The sequence below is a fragment of the Strongylocentrotus purpuratus genome, unplaced genomic scaffold, assembly GCF_000002235.5.
Source record: "Strongylocentrotus purpuratus isolate Spur 01 unplaced genomic scaffold, Spur_5.0 spur5_contig_858, whole genome shotgun sequence".
Lineage (NCBI taxonomy): Eukaryota > Metazoa > Echinodermata > Echinoidea > Camarodonta > Strongylocentrotidae > Strongylocentrotus > Strongylocentrotus purpuratus.
Window position 1 is genome coordinate 1,558,634 of NW_022145566.1, and position 15,531 is coordinate 1,574,164.

At 36.6% G+C, this 15,531-nt stretch overlaps 1 protein-coding gene across 1 annotated transcript; it reads left to right on the forward strand.

Moving 5' to 3' along the window:
* Positions 1–298: 298 nt before the first annotated feature.
* Positions 299–1,333, forward strand: LOC100889446 (galanin receptor type 1-like). Its single transcript, XM_003726922.2, has 2 exons — positions 299–522; positions 802–1,333. Exons 1-2 carry the CDS (start codon positions 299–301, stop codon positions 1,331–1,333), a joined length of 756 nt encoding a protein of 251 aa, XP_003726970.2.
* The last annotated feature ends 14,198 nt before the right edge of the window (positions 1,334–15,531 follow it).

A 15,531-nucleotide genomic window follows, 5' to 3' on the forward strand; every position in this document is an offset into this window, starting at 1 on the left:
AGCTCGAACCATCCTTTTACAATCATCTCTAACAAATATATTTCTTTTGTACTCTGGTCCATTTTTATAAAGAGTATCTGAAGTTCTTATATCGCATTTTTTCATTAACCGGAGGGCGGTTCAAAGGGAGCTATGTAGACTATAAAATTTGAATCATATTAAAAAAGGGCTTCATATCCAGTTGGTTACAGGTATCTGGTATCATTGTCACATAATCCCGATCGGTTCGTTTACAAGGTCTTCGGGGAAGAAAAAAATCCTGAATTAATTTACACTTCATCACCTGCAGTTCGTCACCATGAGTAACTCAAGCTATCAGTCTTCATTTGACGAAGAAGACCAGAACCAACAAAGTACCGATCTCGCTAATACCATCTTGACAACGATCTATATAATATTTACGATTCTGGGTATCGTCGGTAACGGACTTGTCCTCTTCGTCATCGCGCGCATCAAAGATCTCCAAGACGTCACCAACCTTTTCATCGCTAACCAATCCCTTATCGACTTTATGACGTCCTGGTTTCTGTTGTTCGGTTATGTTATCCCCGTTCCTGCCTTGCCTGAGGACCGCCCAACACTTTCTCGGTTTATCTGTTATTTCTGGCACACCAAATATCCGTTTTGGTCTACGATTGTAGCGAGCTGTTTGAATCTAGTAATGATAACTTTAGAGCGTTATATTGCAGCGGTTTTTCCGATCCGATATCGAGTGCATACACTTTCCGGAATGACAATCTCAATATGCCTAATCCCATGGATAGCCGGATTTGTCTTTCAGGTATTCCTACTTTTTTTTAGTAAGGTCGAAGACGAAAAATGTTTGGGTTTCTTGTGGCCTGACGAGGTAACAAAGATAGGAATCGTCCTGACAACCTACTTCTTAGAATTCCTCCTACCCGTTTGCACCATGGTTTATGTCTACGCTAGAATCTTGCTCGAGCTCCGTCGAAGTAGCAAACAGTTTTCCCTACCTTCAAGCGCATCGTCGGCCTCGGCAGTGACTAAAACAAAAGACTTAGGACGCATAGCTACAGACTATCGCAGTACTGCTCGTAAGAACATCATCAAAACACTTGCAACAGTTTCTATCTGCTTCGTAATCTGCATGTCTCTTAATCAACACATCTACCTAGCCTATGGCTTTGGTGTGTATTTGAACTTTGGAGGGCCAATGTACATCACATCTGTAGTGATGGCGTTTGGGAATATTTGGATCAACCCACTAATCTATACCTTTCAATATGAACGATTCCAAAAAGGTGTCAAGAAGGTCTTCTGTCGTGCTCAGCCGCAGCCTTTCAATGTGAATTCTGTGAGTAAATCACTATAGGTGTCGCTAGACTTGATTTCGTTTCATTCACAGCTGTTTAAGAATGTGAAAGACTTTCGAGCTACTGACAGCCGGAACACGAGTAACACGTATAAAGTGGGGTTTAAACTGCACTGTCACTATAAATGATAAAGATTTATGAAGTTTCAATGGGCAACTTGATCAGATATATTGGTAACTAAATAATTACCATATTTGTAAACGCTTTTTTAACAGTCATTTAAGTACAAGTAAGTTGACAGGAAATACAGGCGAGCACATATCATGGTTTCTGCCGAACAACACGCATTATAACAGAACAATTTGACACATCAATATACACAAAGGTGACATTTCTCTAAAAAAAACATATTCGCACAATCAAAATCGAGTGCACGGAACCATTAGGAAATCCGTTAGTGACATTATTGTTCTCTCACAAGTTTTCATTCGCATAGCATGTCGTGTCACTATTTGGTAAGGGAGACCAGCAGTGTCAAAACAGGATATTAGGACATTACGCATTAAAAATAATCACACAGATATCAATAATTTCATTATTGAATACAGGCAATATTGGATATCCAAGATTATATACCGATATTTCAGTATTCCAATTTAATTATATCTTCAACATCCAGTTATTTCTACAGAACGATCAAAGAAACGTGCACGATGTTACCAGACGACGATCTCATAATATTGAAATTTTCATTTTTCATTTAATCTTATCACGTGCTTCATTCCTGTCTACATGCATGGAAAATGATACGAGATTTGTGAAATTCTGTCGCAATTCCACGGTTCCTCTTGGACTTGAAGCACAAAGGTGTATATAAACGCCGCTTAATTTATAGCGAATTAATAAGTGATACGTTACTGAATGGGAAAAACGTGCAGATCTTCGGATTTATACAGGTAATAACTTGAACAATCGCTACTGGTTTACTCGTATATATTTTATCGTTTCATCTAATAATCATGAACTTTTAAACAAATCTAAGAAGTTATCTGTTATTGAAGGGGGAAAACGTGCAGATCTTCAGATTCATACAGGTAATAACTTGGACGATCGCTTCTGCTTTATTCGTATGTATTCTATCATTCTGTCTAATAATCAAGAACTTTTCGAAAAATCATGGCAGCCACCCTCAGCCTTTCTTCAGTTTCTCCGTTTTCAGAGCAAGAACTTCCTGAAAGAGTAATGAGATCAATCTACATCGCCTTCGCTCTCTTTGGCATCATCGGTAACAGGCTTGTCCTGGTCGTTGTCGCTTTCATCAAAGATCTCCAAGGCGTCACCAACCTTCGCATTACTAACCAGTCCCTTGTCGATTTTGATGGCATCCTTGTTTTGGTTGATCGGCTTTGTCATTCCCAGTCCCGGCTTGCCTGAGGACCGTCCGAGACTTTCTATGTTCCTCTGTGGATTTGGTACACAAAATATCCGTTTGGATCTACGATTATAGCGCTTTGTGTCAATCTTGTAGTGAAAACATTGGAGCGCTACACGACAGTAGTCTTTCCTATCCGCTATCGAGTTTGCACAATATCAAAGAGAGTGATATAAGTTTTTCCTATTCGATGGTTCATAGGATTCCTATCTAATCATACTCACTCGAATCGTAAACAATATTTGCCCACAGTTCACCTGGCCAAATAAATGTACCAAAATATTGCTTTGCACATTGACAAACTTCGGCGAATTCTTGCTATCTGTCACCACAATGGCATACGTCTACACCTTGATTTTGCTAAAACTAGGTCGGCGCCCGATGGAACGGTCTTCCACTCAAACGACCAAGCTGAATCTCACCGACAGATTAAGACGCCACGCCAAGTACAATTGACTATCGAGATAAAGCGCGCCAAAAATGCGATCAGAACTTGTTTTCTGTATCGATATGCTTTGTCGTTCGCATATCTTTTAATTTGCATCTCTATCTTTTGTATGGTTGGGGATTGAACTTGAATTTTGAGGGACCGGAACCGCTATACATAATATCAGTGATTATGGCATTTGTGAACATTTGGAAAAAATCCCTTGAACTATACACTTTAGTATCAGAGATTTCAAAAAGGTTCAATTACCTAACACAAAGACATTACAGATTGATTTAAATCATTAATTTCTTAATATTGCGTGGATTAAGACTGAAGAATGGAGGTAACTTGCCTTTATCAGCAGAGATTAATCCAAACAGCTATAAGCTATCAACTCGTCACGACATGGACATTGATTGTGATGCCGATGCTGATTAAGACCCGATAATATCGCGCAAGTTCCAGTATAAATTAGAATATACTCTGTTTCCATCGGAATGTCTATCGTAATTATTACATATACTATGTAAATCAATCTACAGCATTTGCTATTTTGTGAGTAATGCCGAGGTCACATTTGCCGCGGCGGCCGTGGGGTCTAAGAATATCTACGGCCAATAGGAATTATAGGGCCGCCACAGCATTCCCACGGTCACATACGGTAGCAGTCACAATTATTAGGGTAACCGCACGGCGTATTTAGAATTTGTGGAGACAGAAAACCTGCGGCTGGCGTACGGCCTTTGAAGTGATGACGCCCGGTCGCCTTAGGGCGTCCCTGCGGCGGCCGTAGGTTTTTGACAAATATCAAGGTACATGCAAGGTAGCCGCAAGGCCATCGTACGCCTGACGTTTGCTCGCCGTGGAACCGCTCTACGGCATGGCTACGGTGTGTCTAATTGTGTAATTGCTACGGCAAACCTAGAAAACAGTTATAACTCCGCGCTATAATCTCACGGCGAAACGCACGGCATATACAGATAGAAATACGCCCTAGGGTGACCCTGATGGCCACCGCAGGTATCTCTCGATTTCGGAGCCCTACGACCGCCGTATCCTAGCCGTAGAGCAAATATGACCTAGGCTGTACGCTCGGACATCACATTCATGTTTACTGCTACCTCCCACTCAAGCTCCCTGCTTATGATGGTTGGTCTACTTCATTTATTTATTTTTACAGTAATATAGTTAAATTATTGTCACATTTATATAATTGTTCTAATTTCATTTTTTAATTATTTTAATTATTTTACTGGAAAAAAATGTCCTTTGTTATATTTCAATTTGATTTTGTAAAAGCCCCTCTAAAGTGTTGGGAGCCCCGAATTCGCCATGAATGTTATGCAAAAAAAAAAAATCACTTAAATTGTATCATAATGTGAAAGAGGGTGTCATTTAAGACACAGTGCTACAAAGATTGCCCCCAAAATATGTTTGAAGACAAATATTAATGAAAATGTGCAAAATTTAGGTTTTTTGCTTACAAAACCCAAATGTTGTATTTGTAGCGTATAACCACCCAATCGGACTGACTGCACTTCAATAAATAGCGACAATTTCAAGCATGATGCGATACTGTTCACAAAAGGCGGTTCAACCTGAAATTTAATCAGAATTAAACAATCATAAATAATATGTCAATTTTAAACTGTTTACAAACAATCTTGCATCAAATTAGTTGTATGATTAATGCATGTATACTGAAGTTACATATTACACTGAATTCCTCTTTATATACATGTCTACAGTTACCAGAATTTATCTACATTCTGTCACTTTATACAACTGCCTATATATAAATGATATTAAAATAACACAACACGGTCTGTACAACAGACTATCCCCAAAGCACTACACACATGAACCGTATTATGTAACTGCACGTGTAATGCATCATACAAAGTTACTGTGCGTACGAATCACTTTCATAACAAATTTTATACATCAAATTATCTGAAAACTATGAACTGTATAAACCAACACCCAACTCAAACTGACGGCTAGTTATCAATTATCAACATCATATGTTCAAATTATACTCACAACAATGGGCATGTCTGGAAATACTAAATATTGATCGCAATCAAAAGGATGACTTTTCCCAAAATTGAGAACCATTTGCAGCTAAATTGTTACGCCCCCACTCGGCAGACCAAAAATTCAACCAAAAAAAAAACATCGCTTCTGACGTCATACTCCGATCGTCAACTGAAACAAAAAATGTCCTCACAAAACAGAGATTAGTATCTTACAGTATTCTTTCCCTCAATATTTGACTTCAAACACATTTGTTTTGAAAATCCTTGCAGAAATGTGTCTTAAATGACATCTTCTTTCACATTATGATACAATTTGAGTGAAATTTGGCCATCAAATTTTTGGGGCTCCCAAGAACTTTAAAGGGGCTTCAGTAAATGTAGAAATAAATCTGCCTTTAAAAAAATATTAAAAAAAAAAAAAATTATTAATGTATTCTTACCTCTTTTCATGAAAGATTATGACAACATGATTTATTATTGAGAGATAAAGTGTGTCTATCCTCTCATGACTTTATTGATCAGTCAAATGAGCCCTAGAAAATTAAATGATACAATTCTGAGAGGAAATTTAATCTATCAAGAATAAAAATATTTTGACAACCATTTCATGAAAAGAGGAAAAACAAATTATTCCAAATTTATGGGCAAAGTGTATTTTATCTTTACATATACTGTACATACTGTACAAAATGTTTTCAAATTGCGGATTTATAATTATATCGTCGCTGTTTTCACGAAGTGACGGTAGTGAAAAAAAATTGCATTCACTTTGCGTTACGATTTTCCTTACTACCGTCACTTCGTGAAAACAAGGACGATATTATTATTCTGCCACTTTTTGGTAATCTATATATTTTTGTTCAAGTCAATATCTTAACATGTTACAAAAATTATGTGTGTCAATATTTTGAGGGATCCACATGTTACAAGCTCTGCTTTTCAGTGGATCCCTCCATTTCCACAGGTTTATCTTTAAAAACCTTTTAAAAACCATTACACTGGATATTTATGTATACTTTCTATCTCGTAACTTCAAACCATTTAAAATGTATTATATTATTGAATATTGAATTGTATATCTAATTTCGTGTCAAAATTACTGTTCTGTTGGAAATAACTAAAACTGAAACTGAAACTGAAAATGAAATTGAAACACAGTATTAAGTGCTATACAAACATGACTATTATTATCATTATCATATAGTTTTCACAACAGACAAGTACCTAGATATAATACATGTTGTCTAATAAGAATAGAAATCGTAAAGAAAAGCGCACCCATGCATAAGCTATGTGAAAGAAGTGTTTAGGAGAAGAAAACTGCATTATCATCATACCTAATCAAGATTTCACATAATTATACCGAAGATATATAGATGTAGTAGTAGTAGTAGTAGTAGTAGTTGCTCTATACAGAGCGAATTTATTTTTCATTTCTTTTCGCATAATATAAAAAATGACAGACAATAATAAACGTAATGATATAACAGAAATGCGCATTGAAATATCTTTGCGTGTGGGTGTGTATAGGAGTGGTTGAAACAAATTAACATTCACAAACAGTATTTGCAACTCTCGAGAAATAAATACATTTATAATTAATAAAACATTACGAAGGGAAATAGAAGCAATTTCGCATAGCTTAATTAAACGTTCACATTGCTGAAATTTGTGCATAGGTTGAACAGATAAAATGACTCAGGTAGGGATCGAACCCGGGTCCATAGTCGCTAATGACTCAACCAACAAGGCCATCGAAACCGGTAACTTGCTCCGGTAACACCAGATTCAACTTGACTGACACATTGACTCGTCTTCTACCTTTTCTCAAATGTATTTCAGGAGAGTTGCTAATATATATTGCATGATTTTTGCAAAATGGTGATAACTCGATATGATAGGGAAAATGCACAAATCAAATTGTCGTGTTGAAAAGTGAACCCGTGTATGTCTCATGAAAGCGTAAAAACTATACAAATGCTATCGGAGTGAAATCAATTTTTGTATGTTTGTTTGTTTGGTTTTTATTTCTGCATTTTCAATATAGTACGTATTCATATTCATAAATTATCAATTATTTCCTCATTACACTGTTAGAAAAAAATTAAACAAGTTGTTTAAAATTTTAAACGACCCCCTAGTTAACCGGTGAATCGCTCAACGTTGTTTAAAAATTAAACAAATTAAGGTTGTTTACATTTTGAACACTTAGTTGTTTAAAAATTAGGAAACCTTTTAAACAACAGTTGTTTAGTAATAAAATTGCACAACTCGGTTGTTTAAAGCAAGTTGTTTAATTTTAAACAATAATGTTTCAATTACTGAGCAACTGTTGTTTATTCGGTATTACTGCACAACTGGGTTGTTTAAAAGGAGTTGCTTAAATTTTAAACAGAACTGTTTAATGGTTATTATCTGGTTGTTTGAATTTGTGAAATGACCTACTGGAACCACTCCTGCAATAATCACAACGATTTATACACTGCAACATGCAGAACTTGTTGCCAATTTACTTCAACATTTGTTCATCATATTCATGGCAGTGACAGACAACATTATTATTTGTCTCTATAACTTCACCTAAACCCCATCGGCGAAGCCGAGAAGAACCAAGTCGTCGCCTTGCCCTTGTTCCGCCATTTTCGTCTGCACTGCACTGCACTAGCACTTGCACTGCACACACTAGCACTGCATGCTTGCATGCATGTATTATGTACGTACTCTGTGCATATCGCATGTGTGTGCGCAATTAGCAATCGCGTATCGAGAAAATATCAACGACGCCCCCGGGACTTTTTAAACAACTCTGTTTAATTAAATATTTTTGTCTTTTAATACATAGTTGTTTAAGTCAATCGAGCACTGATTTTTCGATTTTGAACAACGTTGTTTAATTTTTTAAACAACATTCTTTTAAACAGTGATATTTTAAACACCGTTCTAACAGTGTATGCATAATTATAAAGTTTTCAGTGCATTATTTAAGATGCTCACAAACAGCAGAAAAAAAATCAATGAAGAGAGATAAATTTAAAAAAAAGGCGTTTACCACTATGTAACCAGAGGCCGCGGCAATCACGTTTCAGGCCACCGTGGACAAAATGGGGTGGACGTGAGACAACGCGGAGAAGACGGAATTGGCAAACGTGACAGGCCGTGATTGCCGTGGATGCCGGGCCAGATTTTTGAAACTGTCATATTGCAACGGCAGTAACGGTGCGGATGAGATACCTAGTAGACCGTAGTCAAACGGGGTAACCGCAACAAAACGTGACAGTTCGTAATAGGCCATAACAAAACTTGGAGGCGGTCCGTAGTGAGACGGTTTACGGGCCCGGCGCCCTAAGTGCATGTGCAATCGCAGCTGGGGTTCTGGTACGTAATTTTTATAATCCAATAATAGTGTATTTTAAGAATTAATAAATTGAAAATATATTTGAATTCAGAGACGAAGTTTAATGGGATACGATTCTGTATGATGATATAATGTGACGTGTATAGTGTCACTTCAAAAGAATAAAGAGTCAAGCATGATTTAGTTATTATAGATAAATTAAATATATCAATGTATCGGCATGATAACCGGAAGTACAAAAGATGATTATTGGTAGAGCAACTGTGTTTAGTTTCGAAAACAAAATAATTTTAATGTTAATTACCACAAATGAATAAACCTATAGAGTAAGACTAGATGAAATTTTTGGATGTGCAGTTATTCTTAAAGTTAATATTTAGTCCTCAGACAAACTAGACAGAGAGACAGAGAGAGAGAGAGAGAGAGGATTAACACTCATGAAGAGAAGGGGAAGAGGAAAGGGGCATGGGAAGAAGAACAACAATAACAAGATTACAACATTTTGATAAATGGAGAGAGTAATCTTCCTATCCTCTTTTGTATAAAGACAACTTCTGAAGAGCCATTTCTTTACAATGCATCCATCGCCAAGAATTACAAAAACAAAGAAAACAACGAACTTGACCGGGGATCTAAATTAATTGTCACCTCTTTATTTGGCTAGTACTAAATCAAGAAGGCACGTCTTAGATATTTATTCATATAGGGTAAGTGTAGGGAATTGGAGACCACCAAGCTTGAACCCATCACTGTCTGTCCGTGTTAGCTCCAATATTGCTATAGCGCCATATGTGGCCTTTAACAACACTACTGCATATATCAAATTTATTTCGAAGACTACAATGCGTTCTTTCTCCGAGAAAATTGACAAAATTGACCATGATAACCAATTTTGAGTGTAAAATTTGTTTTGATATAAAAACACAATGTTCACTGAATGTTTTGGTGTATGCAGATATTTAGGGGTGGCTCTTAAAAATTAGTTTAAAAAGGAAGTTTATGAAGTGTGCCAACCATCACAGAAAACTTATGGCCATTTTGTGTTGCAATGCACATTATGAATGGTGTCTGATCAGAATTGTGTGTAGGCAATGGGGGACAACAGGTCTAAGATGAGGGCCTACTTTCCCCCAGTTGTTCATTTCACGGTGTCACCATTCTAATTTGAATGCATTTCATTTTAAAGATAAACTTGAGTTCTTGTAAAAAAAAGAAAATGAATTCTCACAGGATCAAACGAAACTTACACTGAATGTTCAAGATTACAAATAAATGTCATGTGCCAGACAATTTTGGAAGAAAATGTATACTGGCTGAGTAATGAGCATAGAAAGATAAGGAAACCAAGGTAGCCCCGACAACATTTGTGTAGTCCCATATACATCTTTCTGTATATAGTGCTTGTTAATTTACCAAGACTGGGCCAAATTTATTATGATTTTGATGACTCCAGATCCTTGCAGTGCACACCAATACTTACATGCTACACGATCAACCTTTTCTGATTCATTCCACACCTTTTCTTTCACAATGCAATCGCATTACCAGAACACACCTTTATCTTTAAGAAGTTGTTTCTATGCTTTGAGTTTGATCAATGTAAAAGTCACATTGCCAGAACATTATTCTGAAAGTATTTAAACAAAATTTAAAGTACCTTCATTACTCTAAACAAAAAACTACAGAAATATTTCGGGCCACATTGTTTTTAAATCGTTTCAAAATTAGAGTAAGTTCATTGGCTGCATGTATCTCTTTCAAAAAGTGTTTGAACTAACTATAACAATCCCATTTTCATTCAAATTGTATTTCGAATGTCTTTATTTGTAACTGTCCCTTATTACCTACACATGTAGGTAATGAGAGACCTCGGGTGATGGCGTCATTAATCATTGTTATCTTATTAATCAGTTACATCATGACCACAATTTTGTTACCAAATAAAGAGAAGTTACTGAAGAGAATACAAAACTCTCTGTATGTGTAACATTTTTCATGTTTATGTAAATTATGCAAATGTGCTTAAGGGTCCCCAATTCCCCACACATACCCTACTGCAATCTTCCTTCTTAAATCAAGTTATTTGATAAAGAATTTGTTGGGGTCATAATATACATCCGTTTAATTCAATGCGAGTAGCCAATGAATCCTGCGTCAAGGAAAGGGTAACAATTTACAATTGTACAGCGCAGAGGCATCATTTTGACTTAAACACATTCAATGAGAATTGTATAAGGCGTGTGTAATTATCATGATTGATATACTTCATATTAGTACATGTAAACAATTTCTAAAAAATCCCCCTTTCCTTCGTCGTACTTTGCTCTTTTTCTTTTTTTCTCACCGAGGAGTAAATCCGAGAGTGCTTTTCGGGAAGTGGACTGATTTTTTAAATTTTTTAAATTTTCAAACAGTCAAATATATATATATTTTTTTTACACGATTCGACTTTTGCCAATTAAGCGAAATTTGAATCGTGTAAACGTGTAATCGTGTAAAATTACACGTTTTCTCAATTCAGGTCGAATCGTGTAATCGTGTAATCTGCACGCCGAAAATCTCCGCTACACGATTACACGATTCAAAATTTACCAGATTCGATTGCTCGCTGGAATTGTGTTACAATTTATTTTCAGTGGTGATGGTGAGCAGGTTAGGACGTCTAGTTCAGTAGGAGCAGGAATAGCCAAGATCTGAGAGGGGAGAGTGGGTTGAACAAGGACAACGGGGACGATACGAGGGGGACAGGGGGTAGCAAAGATATACGCTTTCTCTCTCTGTTATATATTTTTTATTTGCGGTGTTTGTCTCTAGTTTATGTTAGACTGTTTGAAAATTAAAAAGAGAAAAAAGCGAAGAACGACGAAGGAAGGGGGGATTTTTTTTATTCCTACGTTGTAATAAATAAAAATTATTACAAAACTTAAAGGAGGGCTTACCTAATGTTGTGATACTTTTACACTACAAGGCTGTACCAATTAGAATTATGTCCACCAGCTCGTCCGTTACTATAAATATCGTTATACTATGTTTTTGATATCGACATTATCCATGAGAGGGCGAGGGGCGTCATTTTTTCTCCACGGGAGTTCCGGGCCTTGGCTGATATGTTTTACGTCATTGGCGGCTTTAAAAAGGTCACAAATAATTAGACTTTGATCACTTGTTGCTTTTTTGGCTTTTCTCATTTTCGTAAATTACCTAATTAAGAGCTACGGTCAAGGCTTAATGGCACAATTCCAATGTGGCCTGGCACTGACCCTCGCCGGGAACAAAGGCCGATTCAGGGGATCCTATTTTCAAGGGGATAAAAGTAACACGGGGAAGAAATTTCAAAATGAATTTTCCAGTTAGGTTTTCTTTCATTTCCAATCATTTTCCCAATAAAATATGGCATTGATAAGAGTAGACTTTAATAAATTCATTTCAGTACTTTTTTCAAATATCCAGTAAACTCAAGGGGCAAAAATTATATACGATATGGACAAAGAAATATCCAACGTGCTCTAAAGCATAATCCTTTGAACGAGCAAGAAATAAACGGAATAATGAAAATAATGAAAGAATTCAGAGTGGTCACATTTTTAATTGAGTTTTCAATATTGTACAATAATTCACCTTCTTTTTGTTGTATAGAATTTACCTTTCGTAATTTTAAACGTGCATTTGCCAAGGAAATGTTATGTTTCTTGTCAACTGTCACAAAGTAATCATCAAACACGGGTGCGGTAACAAATTGTTCGAATAACGATACATAAAGACTCCTTGTTTTAATTGTTATATATCAGAGAAATTTAATACATTCAGTTTCTTAAACGACAAATAAGAATGCCCGTTTTTACACAAGGCGTCATCATGCACGCGTCATTAGCCCATTATGCACACGAGTTACCTTTTTCAATTTTATTTTCGATAACTGTCTTCAGACTCGGCCTTGTCATCCGAAAGCTACTTCTCTCCTTTCTCTCTCTCTCTCTCTCTCGCTTTCCCCTGTCCCCTATGTTCATCTTTCTCTCTCTTTCTCTCTCTCTCTCTGTCTGAGATTAGTCACTTTTATCCTGTTGTGAGTAAGTGCACATTCCTTTTAGAGTAGATATTTTGATTTCAACTTTTTACATTGATAAATATTATTCACCGAGAAGAGCTGAAAATCAGCCCCTGCAACAACCTCTCACTTCTCAATGTTCCTTTTTTTTTTAAAATACAATTTATAAAACTCTCTCGTTTCACCTAACTGACGCGAGCTTTCGGCATCTATAATAAAGCCACAAAACGACAACACCTGAAATATTCGACAACTGCTATTGGTCAGTTGACGTTGACACTGTGTGAATGGTTGATTTACGTTTTACCGAAGATAAAATGATAACTCCATATAAATATTAGCGCAGGTTTTATAAGAATAAACTCTACTGCACTTAATCACAGAGCCATTCTGTTATGTCCACGACTCGGAAAAAAACATTTCTCTCCAGTTTATTATGTTTCAGCTTTAACATTAAGTCTTTAATGCCATTTCGTTTAATTTTCTGGGAACTTCAAGCAACGAGCTATTATCCTCATATATAAGTTTTAGTTGAAGTCCTCTTCATAAAGAGTTATATCAGTCTCCTTGTTGGTAGCTGTGCTCATTGCTTGACAAATTTTGAAAGAGAGCAGATCTTTGAAGACCGATCTTTTAGATTCATCATCTGCAAGATATCGGTCTTAAAACATCCTCCGATGTCGCCAATTTCAGATTGATGGATTCATCAAATTGTGAAATGGACATTTGACGAGGATTGGTATATTGCTATCAGTGTCATCATTGTTTGAATTACTTGACGTTTTGTGAGAGATATCGTCCTTATCAACCAAACTATACAGATATAATTCAAGTGACAGTGCACACCGTTCTATTTACTCACCGATGGTTGTGTTTCACCTGGATTGACTGGTCTTGCAATTCACCTTTATAACTTCTGATAGCCAGTGAACCTTTGAGGCTGTATAACAGGAACACTTATTATAAAAAAATAAATAAAAAAAATTTGCATTGCATATTGGATTTTGCAAGGTTTTGAAACATCCTCCTACAACCAAGTTGTTAATGCGATTTATACATAATAGATATTGTATAATACAAGTAAAATTGCAGCAAGCAGTTTGTTATCATGAGTAACGCAAGCCATCACTCTTCATTTGACGGAGAAGGCCAGGACCAACAAAGTGACGATGTCACTAATACCATTTTGACAACAATCCATATAATATTTGCCATTCTCGGCATTGTCGGTAACGGGCTTGTCCTGGTCGTTATCGCTTTCATCAAAGATCTCCAAGACGTCACCAACCTTTACATCGCTAACCAATCCCTCATTGACTTTATGACATCATTGTTTTTGTTGTTCGGCTATGTTATCCCTGTTCCCGCCTTGCCTGAGGACCGTCCGACGCTTTCTCGGTTCCTCTGTGCCTTCTGGTACACCAAATATCCGTTTTGGTCTACGATTGTGGCGAGTTGTTTGAATCTAGCAGTGATAACTTTTGAACGCTATGTTGCAGTGGCCTTTCCAATTCACTACCGAATCAATACAATATCTCGAAAAGCAATCGCCGTCACCTTCATTCCATGGATAGCTGGATTTCTCTTTCAAATATCGTTACTTTGTTTCAGTAAGGTCGAAGACGGACTCTGTTTGGAATTTTTGTGGCCTGACGAGGCAACAAAAAAAGGAATCTGTCTGGCGACTTACTTTTTGGAATTCCTGATACCCGTCACTTCCATGGTTTATGTCTACGCTAGAATCTTGCGCGAGCTTCGTCGAAGTGGTAAGCAGATTTCCCAACCTTCAAATACATCTTCGGCCCCGGCAGGGACTGAACCAAAAGTCCTAGGACGCATCGCTGCAGACTATCGCACTAAAGCTCGTAAGAATATAATTAAGACACTTGCAACAGTTTCGATCTGCTTCGTAATCTGCATGTCTCTCAATCAACACATCTACCTAGCCTATGGCTTTGGTTTTGATCTGGACTTTGGAGGGCCAATGTACATCACATCTGTAGTGATGGCGTTTGGAAATATTTGGATCAACCCACTAATCTATACCTTTCAATATGAACGATTTCAGAAAGGTATCAAAAAACTCTTCTGTCGCCCTCACATCACAGCACAGCATCTTCACGTGAAAGTTATCTCCAATCAATCCGGGCGTATATAGATTACATCACCGGTTAAAGATAAAGTTGAGTTCTGGTCATGCGATTGCATTGTGAAACAAACGGTGTGGAATCGATCACAAAAGTGGATCATGTAGCATTAGTTCTGGTGTGTACTGCAAGGTTCTGGAATCATCAAAATGATAAGAACTTTGTCCAAGTCTTGGTAAAGTAAGAAACATTGTAATCAGAAAGATGTATATATATGGAACTACACAAAGATGTGGCATAAAAGTGAGGCCCACAATTTAAAGCTGTTATATATCATATTTAGAATATGAAGGTATTTGAAGAGCCATGCTTTTCAGGGAAAGATGTATATATATATATATATATATATATTGATATATGGGACTACACAAACATGTGGCATAAAACTGAGACCCACATTTTAAAGCTGTTATATGTCATATTTAGAATATGAAAATATTTGAAGAGCCATGCTTTTCAAGGAAAACAATTTTCTCTGAGGTTCTTCCACACTTGCATAATAACAACGAAAATGCTCACAAATTATTGTTCACCTCTACCCAGAACTCAACCTTCTCTTAAAAATATAAAAGAAACTTGATGTCACGAGCTGAAACAAAATTTTTATGTTGATCGTGCTTTGATACAAATTATTCTACCTGGGAAAATAGTTTTCAATGGATGCCATTCAGAAGTGATTGCAAAATGAAAGAGGGAGTGGTATCTTGTGGCTTTTTATAATAATAGGAGAAGATCAGGAATCCTATTCCAAAATATAACTGCACGACTTGTTTCGATTGTAGTTTTTGCATGTACACCTGCTGCAATGT

What these genes read in the sequence shown, in the direction of transcription:
- LOC100889446 (XM_003726922.2), top strand. Translation starts at nt 299, where the DNA reads ATGAGTAACTCAAGCTATCAGTCTTCATTTGACGAAGAAGACCAGAAC. An exon ending in ATCGACTTTATGACGTCCTG is followed by an intron (nt 523 to 801) that starts GTTTCTGTTGTT and finishes ACTTTTTTTTAG; the next exon opens with TAAGGTCGAAGACGAAAAAT.